We start from the raw sequence: 10,608 nt of genomic DNA, 5'->3' as shown, positions 1-10,608 counted from the left end.
TAAAGATGTTTCTGACTGTCATCAAATTTTCAAGCCTGCACCATTACTTAAATGTTCTTGAAAAATAAATGAGAATAATCAATGACATGAGTTCATAATAACAATATAAGACACCAAAAACATAGATTTAAGCTGTAAAGCTACCTTCCTACCAGCAGCCATCAGCATCTACAACACCTCCCCTCTGGCTGGAAGAGAACTTCAAGCTCAATAGGCTCTCCTAAAAACAATAACAATGACAATTTGCACAACTGCTCATTTTGCACTAATAACATTTGCACAAATATCATCATTGGACAATATTATGTAAATTACCCATATACCCGATATTTCTTATTGGTTCAGTCTGCTCAGTTAAATTTATTTTTACCTTTATTGTTAAATGTACAAATCTGTTTTTATTTAGTTTACTGATGTTTATTATTTTTACTATTGTTATTATTTACCCTACTCTTCATACTGTAGATTTGTATATAGCTGATGTTCATTATTCTCTATTTTTATTCTATTTGCTTGTTTTTCCTTTGTTTACATATCTTTTATAGTACGCTGTACGCTGTTGTAACACAATTTCCCAAATCGGGATGAATAAAGTATCTATCTATCTATCTATCTATCTATCTATAGACCTGAAAATAGTCTCTTTTGGATTCAAATGATCTTAAAGCTTGTTGGTGCTAAACTTTGTGGTGGTGGTTTGTGCTTTGATTCCAAACTGAGCAACTATCCAAATCAATATAGGCAAGCTATTATGATTAGTATGGTGTTATTTTTAGAAAGGGAAAGATGGCAATGACTTCAGAGGAGGTGAAATGAAATGAGGGGAGGGCGTTTGGGTGTAGGGATGTAAGAGATGAACAGAGAGGGAAAGGGCAGTGTCTCAGTGAAGATCGAAGTGGCTGAGGACAAAACGGTGAATGAGCAGCCGACTGCTAAGTTCATTGGAACCTCTGACTGCGCCTCACAGGTTGTTCCTCCAGCAGCTGAGGGAGAAGCTGACAGACACGGTCTGATACGGTGTCACACTGCAGCTCAGTCACAGAGAAGTGATCGCTACCGGCGGACAGAGAAGTGCCTTTTTTGTCAAGTTGCCAAGTTTTCACAGTGGTGACCGAGTGAGTATTGACATTTATCACCATCCCTCTCGGGTTTTTATCTGTGAATGGCAGTAAACACCGCATGATAAAAACAGAAAGTGAGACAAAGTAATTGATGCTTTAGAGAAAGTGTAACTTTGAATTTCAAAGTCTATTCGGAGTACTATTCAACCTATAGTTTAGGTCAGTATACTTTAGAGATACAACTTGCTCCTCTCTCTAAGCTAATCTCTGCTATTTAGTATCACTAAAATGTGAATGTAAAAGCTGGATGTCATTAGTGTTGCATGTTTTTTGGAGGAAAGAATACCCGATGCAATTCATCACTGACTGATGCCTTGTGGAGTCCCAGTTGTGTAATATTGAGCCTACAGTTGATTCTGATTCCCCTTGCAGAAAGTCCTGACCATGAGAAGTGTGCGTGTGTGTTTCTGCCTGGCTCTGCTGCTGCCCTGCTATGTTCAGAGCCTGAGAAGCGGTCCATCCTTTGCCCAACTTGATGAAGACACACAGAGGAATGTGCTGGCTGTCGACATCTTAAATCGCAGCGACGTGTTGAACTCATTGCTCCGGTCAGAGCACCACTTGGTGCTCCGGCAAGCACGAGCCCCGCGCCCAGCTTCCCAGGTGCCAAAGAGAGCCCAGCAGGGGTCCCGCTTCGCCCTGTCCCTTGATGTCCCCACCAGCATCCTTAGCGTCCTCATCGACCTCGCCAAGAACCAGGACATGAGGACCAAGGCGGCAGCCAACGCAGAGCTGATGGCACGTATAGGCAGAAGGAAATGAAGCAGCTGGTAGCGGCTTGATGGAGAAAATCTCACCTTGCAGCAAAGTTAACACACTGTGGCATCAAAACCTGTCAGAAACAGCATTAGTTCAGGTGAAACCAGTCATTGCGATCAGTATCTGTCATTTAGAGCTTAGATCTACTTTACTTTTATACTTGTTAAAAAAAAAAAAAAAAAAAAAAATGATCATACAACCTCATTCTACACACAAAACATTCAACAGACTGACTCTTGAGGGACAAATAATTAGACCTACTGATGCAAAACTATCACATACACTGCAAACAAAACAAGATGAAGCTGATCTTTTGTCCAAAAGATTATTCATCACTGGATCAGAAACTGGTTTGAAAATGCGTCTCGTGTGTTTGCATGTGTGATCTTGAATTCAAAGAAAAAAAGTTGTTCAATTAAATCCAATATGAAAATCCTATTTCTTCCTCAAGTCTAACTCATTTCCGCACCGATATCAGCCGTGCTTAGTTATAATTACAAGCATCAGCAGCCAATGAAGCCCAAATGAATGGGTCTGAGCCAAATGAGCCTGCGTCACCCGCAGCAGCATCTGATGTGTGATAACAGGACAAAGACGCATGCAGGATATTGACCTCTGGGAGAAGAACAGACCCTTTCTATAAAATCTGTTCACTACTACTTGATAAATTCGGCAAACAAGGCACAGCTATTTTGAGTTAGATTTGTTTTAGATTAGAATAACATCTGTTGGATGACTCATCTGTGCTCCTCTACACTGAGCAGAAAAATATGAGGCAACAGAGGGAAATAAACTGTTCATCTGACTTACATTTCAGTTTTTTCCGGTCATGAAATTGAATCATTTCACGCGTCGTTTCAGGCTATTGCAGCGATACGTGTGTGAATGTAAGAGACACGTGTAAGCTATTTTTATGAGCCCTGGATAGAGGGGTGTTTGGGCAGGGAAACGTAACATCCTGTAGTTATGTGAAATACTTTTATTTAGTACGCAGGACAGGAAATAGTTCTGTGGGTAACCTGTAACTGAAAGTGTGATTCTTTTGTGTACCTCAGTATATCAAGTCAAGAAGACCCACGGTTACACACGTCATAGAAAATGTAGGAGAAGTTGCAGCTCACAAACACACAGAATATCACCGTGTCTGAATCAGGGGCGAGGCTAGGGTATTTTTAGTGGTGCCAAGGCACCCCGGTGAGATAGCTCGGCACCCCCTGGCTCAGCACATTTTTAAAATATTATATTATGCAAAAACACTTTTTTTTTGCTCAACGATGCATTATTTTAGTGACCATTTTATTTATTTTCTAGCATTTGTTTTTGTTTGAACTCTTTACTCCCAAAATAAATGTTGAGTTATCTTCAATATTTGTCTCAGGCTCTCTGTTATCCCTGTCAAGCCACAGTCTTTTGAAATGAAGAGGTCAAAATTGAATGTTGTAGGGAAAAACACTACTCAAAGCAAAACTAATACGGCTCCAAAATTTATAAATGTACTAGTTCGCCTCAATTAGTGAGAAATAATGTGCCTCTGTGAGCACTGGGGACTGGGCACCCCTAAAGACCAGATCCTAAAATCGCCCCTGGTCTGAATTAAAGGTCAAATAAATCAGACAGGCTCCTAATCCACTGTTAGACAACATCTGTACTCACAAGTAAAGAATGACAATTTTGCTTTTGTTTTTTTTCAGTTCACTTGACAGAATTTCCTTAGGCATCTGTTGCAGCAGTTAGAAAAGACAAATAAAACAAAACATTCAACCAATCTTACTGTGCTTTTCAACTCACATGGCCTCTGTTTTCCACACCATGGCGTCCGAGGTCAGTTTCCGGTGAAGTGTACTCAACAAACGCAAATTTCATGTGAATAAATCTAATTACACTAATTTTCATCAGGAGGTTATCAAAGTAAAGATTTAACTGGGGGCTGTTTTAATTTATATAACACCGCATGTGTCATCCTCTGAGATGCTCCGGTGTTTATTTGGCCTCTTTAGTTTCACAGTTGTTTCACAGATCGGCTTAATGGGTCCCTGCAACATCGGGAAATTAACTCGGAACTCGAGATGTTTCTAGCGGAGAACGATTATTTAAGTGCTCATATTGAATTTGAGTGCACATTTCAGTATTGTGAGTGTTCACATTTTGTCATAGAGTATTAAACTAACCGTGATTTCCAAACTTCAAATATGAATTTGACACAAGTGGCTATTTTTTTTTTTATATTTCATTAGTAGTATGACGTGGTTTGTTAAAAACTAAACCATACAATATTATATAAAGTCAAATGAGTTAATACGTACCAAATTAAAAAGGAAAACGCTGCTTACACTTGAATACATGCCTAAAGATTTTAATTTGATACTATTCAGTTTGGGAACCTCAGCTGGGCTATTTTATTCTTAATCATGTCTTTCTGAATATGTAGGCTACTTGAGTATAACTTTAAGTAAAGCGATGATTTGTTCTCAAGTGAATCATGAACAAAAAAAACCCCCAAAAAACCGTCACTACTTAAATTTAAGCAAACCTCAACAAACGAAAGGCCCAGACTTTAAACACTTGCAGTTCGTCGCCTGCCCACATGATGCCCTTGTTTAGCCGTCCATGAGTTGTATCATTTGGCAATATAAAACATATTTGTTCATTCCCTCTCATGAGTGGTCAGTCGGTTGTTTAAAAGCTCGATAGGCCTATGAATCCTTTAAAAAGAGGGCAGGGGAGAAAGAGAATAAACGAAAGAGTCTTAATGGCGAACTGAAGCCTTAATTGGTCAAATCCAGGTGGTGTCAATTATTTCCGGAGCCTTGTGCTCACAACTTCACACGACGAGCACACTGGGTAAAGTAAGTCTGAATGGTTTACCGAGTCATTGTATATAATTTGTTTTTCTCATTTCAGGTTTGAAAAAACAATCCACTTTTCTCACTGAGGCCCTTATTGTCTGTCTGCAGTGCGCAGCCATGTTCCCATGTTTTTCGTCTCCGTTTTTTTCCATCAACTCTCCTCTCTCACTTCGGCAAACGCTTTTTAATTAGTTTTTTAGGCCAAATGTGTAACGTGGAAGCTTCACCTTTTAAACTAGGCCTATCGACAAAAACAACCGATATAGTCTTCATTTATGGTGTTAGTAGACTGTAGCCATGTGTCTAGACAGACTGTAGACCGTGTATTTCCTGCTGCTTTGCCGGTTTCTACAAGAAAAAAAAACGATGACAGTCGGACATATCAGTCCCTGGGCCCTAATTGTTGTGGTCATCGGTGTCCACAGGTGATAACGTGGTGGTTAAATTTGCGTAACATGAAGTGATAACGCTGGGACATCGACACACCTCGTCTGCGTAAGCTGACACCCTAATTGGAAGATATCACGTACTGTACATTGAACCGTGACCTAATGTGGGAAACATTTGTCCACCCAAGTTGTCTTCACTGTCACATTTCCTTTGACTTCTGACCAAGCGGCTTTAGCCGTCACCATGGTGATCTTAACTTGTCTAAAGTTCACGACGGGAGTTTTATTATGATGAAATGGTCAGAAAATCCAAACGGGTTCTTTTATTTACGATTATCCCCCTTTTTTTTGAAAGCAGCTAAGAGTCAGAAACTTGAACACATTTGACTTAATTTTAGCCTGGTGTGCGAATTAAATATTAAATCACAATCCCTATATTCAAATTTAAACCCTATGTTCTGTGTCATAAATGCTTTTACCTGCTTTTACATACTTTTTTTTTAAAGTTTACCACACCATTATTGATTCTCTTGCATTTAATTCCCTGAATACACTGTCTGCATGTTATCATCGCTATGTAACAGCAAATGCGTTTGTGCTATGTTAGGTGGACCATCTCTTTAAGATACCCTGTAATTTGTAATCAGGTTACACTGTGATCCAGTGTCAGTGGGAGTGTCCATGGAGAGTTTCTCAATAAAGTTGACGACTCGCAACCAGCTCACCAGTTGTCAGCACAAAGTTCAACGACCAAGTGGTGCAAGAGAAGAGTGTGCGTGTTAATGTTGAGGTTTTTGGGTTTTTTTTTTAGTCTTAAACAGAGCAAGCCAGCACTTAAGGAGGAAAAGGAAACCCTCGTAGGGATTATAGTCGAAAACAGCGAGGACAACTACAGAACTGTCACATCTCAAGTGTAAGATTCTGTTTTTCTTTTTTGTTTTGTCTCTTTGTCAGTTGTTAGATGTTCGGTTTTTTTAGTTTTTTTTTTTTTTTTTTTTAGGGAGGAGTTTATATAACATGCTTTATGTGCTTGTAAAGATCTGAATACTTAGTTGGTGTTACATTATTTAATTTTATATGTAGTATGAAATGTAGTCTTCATTCAAATTCCCATCTTGAGCGAGGCCTGCTCGAAATGGTACTGTTTTCTTTTGGACAGATGTTTCCTTGCATTTGAAGTATAGTCGCATAACAGATCCTACTTTCATCTTTAGATTGATGTCTTCTCGAATGGATTATGCGATGAAGTCTTTCAGCCTTCTGCATCCATCCACTCTTTCAAAGTAAGAGCAGTGTTCCATGAGGTAGATAATGTGGCCACTTCTCTCGTCCAGTTAATATGCTTAGAAGATTTAGCATATTATTTACTCCCCAACCTTTTTTTAAATTTCTTCTTTTCTTTCATTTTTCTCTCAGGGTGGTAACATCGAGCGTCTCAGCCAGCGCCTCCATGACCCAGCAGCTCCTCACAGGTCGAGTTCCTCGGCCAAAGCCCTTCAGAGTCACAAATGCAGACCGCAGTGTGAAGAAGGGTATTATGGCAGAGGCGCTACTGGACCTGATGAACAAGGTGAGAAGGAGAGAAAGAAAGAACAGTGTAGCTAAATAGAAGCTGAAGCCTATGTAGAGGATTGAAAATGCTACAGACAGACTGGTGTGTAAATGGCTTCCAACCTATTGAGACGTTTGGTCACGTTTCAGGCTTGGAAGAATAATTTTCCTCAGAGTAGAGCACTTTTTTTAGTTTTTCTTTGTTTGTTTATTTGTTGTGCCTTCTCTCAGGTCAGTGACTCGTTGAGTTTACTGTGTGTCAGTGCCTTGGTTCTGGATGAGGATGGCACCGGCGTGGACACAGAGGAGTTCTTCCAAACACTGCCAGAGAATGCTGTTCTCATGGTCCTGGAGAAGGGACAGACATGGACCCCACATCCTGTAAGCCTCTTCACATTAACCACCAGATGGCACTTTAGTTCAGCCGCTAAACTGTGTTGGACAGAGCTAAAGCAGAACATACTGACTGTTTTCGTTAGTTATGTCTTCGATTCTGTGTAGACAGAACAGTCTGTTACTACAGTGCAGCAGCAGGGATGGAGATAAATCCGTGGCCTGAAGAATAGAAAATTGACTCTTCAGTGAGATCTGAATTGTAGAGTAATACAGTATGTAAGGCAGAACACTGGGTGAACACGAGAGATTTGTTTCTTCCTTCATGTTTTCCAGACAAATGAAAGACAGGGGTTGAATATTAATCAGACCCAGGGGTGCCAACAGATTTGACTGGTATTCACACAAAAGCAATCAATTTCCATAGAAAGTGGTGTGTGCAGTTATTTGCATCAACCCCCATACCTTCAAATGTTTACCACGATGGCGTCGCATTCACCTTCTCTCATTGTCATTTCCCTCTCTTCACCTGCTTCATTGTGTAGTCCAAGGGTGTGCTGGTGGAAGCGGGCGCTGCCATTTTTGTCATTTGGCTGCAATAAGACGCCAACAAAATTCATCTGTACCCGCATGACCTCACTTATGTCTCTCCTCCCCTCACCTTACAGAACAGTCCCTCCAGAAATCAGTCCATTGAGCGCCGGCAGCAGCACCGCACAGATGTGGCCAAGCTGACTTTCGACCTCTACAAAAACAACCCCAAGGATTTCATTGGCTGCCTGAATGTGAAAGCGACCCTGTATGGTGCTTACTCTGTGTCCTACGACCTGCGTTGTTACGCTGCCAAAAAGATAATGAAGTGAGTGAATAGGGCCTACAGAATACTTCTGCAGTGAACTATAATGTAACAGACCTTCTTTTTCTGATAATAATCCAGTTAGAGGTAAAAAAAAAAAAAATTCTCAGCTTGAATACATCTCTAATTCACAAACTACCCAGCAGATCTTTAGACAGTTCTTTTGTTTAAAGTGGTTTTATTTATTTTTTTTACCAACTGCATGTCGGCTGCCTTTCATTGACAAATTAGAGCATTGTTGTATGCAGCCCGAGAGATGCAAAATAGGAAGTCATATTCTGTTGCTTTACTTTTGTAGGTGAGTGGGTGGCAAACTGTCTACTCATCGTAGAACAAAGGTTAGATTTTACTCAGATTAATTTCCTGAGGTGTTATGTCATCCGTGCTGAGATCTGCTGGTTTTGGCTTTGACGCGAAGCCTCAGTGATGGGATTATGTTTTGCAGACTTATCAAATATGATTCTCACACGGCTGTGCAAAAGGTTTGAGAGGTCAGGACAGTTATTGATCACCTGGTTTGGTCTTGTCAAGTTTGTCAGGTTTTTTTCTTATTTATTTATTTTTTCTTACTCATTAAGGAAGATGTAAATGGATAACTTGATTAATACTGCCCAACCTCTACATTACAGTGTTGAAAAAACATACTAAGAGTGAGGTCATCCCTGTCAGCAGCAACAACCACACATAATGACAGCTCATAATAATGGTTAACTCATTGGCTGCCAGCCATTTTCAGTTCAGAGCCACCCATACTGCCAAGTGTTTTTCAGTATTTTGACTGATTTTCCAAGACCCACAGAAAAGTGTGTCTTATGACTATGTACACACCAAAATTACCAAAAGAAAGAGTAGACTCTCTTCTTTGATCAGGAAAAAAAAGTTTGTTTCTACCATTTTCAGTCTTTTAGTAATAGACAGTAGAACATAGGTTGGTTTCACCAAAAACAGCTGTTTGACCCAAAAAATGGAGAAAACAGCTCTTTTTTTTTTTTTTTTTTTTGTGCATAGTGGCACTGCTGCCACCTAGCGGGTAATTTTGCCAGTATATTCTCTGTTTAGTGTTTACAAGCCTAAGATTTAGTGACGAACTCCGCTAGATTGTCCCCCAGCCCGCTTCGTTAAAAAACGCAATTGACGTCTATAGACGTCTTTGGCAGTGAACGTTTTTTTTTTTTAAATTGACGTCTATAGACGTCAATGGCACCGAAAGAGTTAAGAAAAAAAAAAATGACGACAGCATAATGGTTTCCCTTTGGGATGGAATGTGTTTTTTCGTTTCGTGTGGATTCTTCATATTTTCCTGGAACACTACATGCTGTATGCATTTCTCATGTTCCGTGAATGCTGTCTAGTCATGTCTCAGCACGTGGTAATTGACTTTTTATGTCCACTTCCTGTCCCTTTGCATTGTGCCCACAGGGAGGCTCTGCGATGGACCATCTTCTCCATGCAGGCCACGGGCCACATCCTGCTGGGATCATCCTGCTACATTGAGCAGCTGCTGGAGGAAGAGGAGCAAGCTGAGAAAAACCTGGCACTGCCACAGGAGAGCCGGATCAGGCAGCTGCAGAGCATGCTGCTGGGAAGGATCACCCACTGATGATGGTCTAATAACAGTGGAGTGGACATGCCATCTTCTCTTAGATTTAGGTCACAGTGTAGATGTTGCAGATGAAACAGTTTAGCAGTCTGTACTTGTCAGTTTCCAGCATAGTTTAATGTGTCATATTGCCAGCAGCAGTCACTTTTCACTCACCTTTTTTGCTCTGTTACATTTCTTTACCTTATGAATGCAGAAGCTAGCACAAGTTATTCCTCAGAATGAATCTTTGATTACTACTGTGTAACGTTTTCCTATGGAAACATAATAAATAAAAGTAACACATTTTATTTTCTCTGTTCCTGATGCTCAAAGGTCAGAACTTTACATTCTCAAGGGAGTTCAGCTGAACAGTGCGAGCCCATTAAACTGGCTTCGTGTGTGGATCACAGTCCATGTAATTGGCAACAGGTCCAGCTGTCTCTCCCACGCTTCCCTAATTGTCCCCTGGTTTGCACTGTCCTGTCAGCTGCAGCCTGCCTCTGACTTTGAAAAGCAAAGGGAGAAAATTAAGGAACAGGGAAGAGCTAGCAGCTGCAGGGAAAGAGGGGACGGAAGCAAATCATTATACTGGGAGAGGTGATGGTTACAGCTGGTGGCAGAAGTACCACTTTTGCATTCGATTCAAGAAGGTTGTAGTTGAAACTGGGACAGAGTTTGAACCAAATTGGCTGTCCGATGTATCTTGAGAGCAAATGTCAGACGTAAAGCTGCAGTTAGTCGAATGTGACTATTGTCCATTTTCTGACTGGTTTCTTTATCTTCTTTGACTTGTATTTTAATCATATGCTGGATCCTTTCTGGTTCTGTCCATGCTTACACAAACTACATTCCACATGTCAGCTGCTGTGTTTGTTAATGTATTGAAGAATGCTGATGTTATCATGGAATCCATAAGCGGAAATTAATCTCTTATGAAGTGACACAAACGTACAGGTCATGTTCTGTTTCTAAATTCACTACAATTAGTCGTGAATGCTCAGCCTCTTGTGATCTAATCCTAATTAGTTGTGGTTCATTATGAGTGGATCCACTGAGATGCATTTGTTTATAACCACCTGTTCTGACACTTAGTCAATTCAAGCTTCTAAAAAGTAGATGTTTGATTAGAAGCTCTGACTCCTGCTTTTGTTCCAAGTCCATCAAGAACAAG

The 10,608-nt window shown here is 40.4% G+C and overlaps 2 protein-coding genes across 2 annotated transcripts; both read left to right on the top strand.

The window, feature by feature from the left end:
• The first annotated feature begins 1,059 nt into the window (after nt 1–1,059).
• LOC142377723 (uncharacterized) lies at nt 1,060–1,884 on the top strand. The gene is made up of 2 exons (XM_075462031.1): nt 1,060–1,115; nt 1,494–1,884. The coding sequence occupies exon 2, from the start codon at nt 1,506–1,508 to the stop codon at nt 1,881–1,883; it is 378 nt and encodes a 125-aa protein (XP_075318146.1). The 5' UTR covers nt 1,060–1,115; nt 1,494–1,505; the 3' UTR covers nt 1,884.
• Nucleotides 1,885–5,832: 3,948 nt separating this feature from the next.
• cidec (cell death inducing DFFA like effector c) lies at nt 5,833–9,743 on the top strand. The gene is made up of 6 exons (XM_075462030.1): nt 5,833–6,028; nt 6,330–6,419; nt 6,532–6,685; nt 6,898–7,047; nt 7,668–7,858; nt 9,275–9,743. The coding sequence occupies exons 2-6, from the start codon at nt 6,415–6,417 to the stop codon at nt 9,453–9,455; spliced, it is 681 nt and encodes a 226-aa protein (XP_075318145.1). The 5' UTR covers nt 5,833–6,028; nt 6,330–6,414; the 3' UTR covers nt 9,456–9,743.
• The last annotated feature ends 865 nt before the right edge of the window (nt 9,744–10,608 follow it).

This window comes from Odontesthes bonariensis, chromosome 3 (genome assembly GCF_027942865.1).
Source record: "Odontesthes bonariensis isolate fOdoBon6 chromosome 3, fOdoBon6.hap1, whole genome shotgun sequence".
In the NCBI taxonomy this organism is placed as follows: domain Eukaryota; kingdom Metazoa; phylum Chordata; class Actinopteri; order Atheriniformes; family Atherinopsidae; genus Odontesthes; species Odontesthes bonariensis.
Note: the sequence above shows the minus strand (reverse complement) of the source record. Positions and strands in the feature narration are given on the sequence as shown.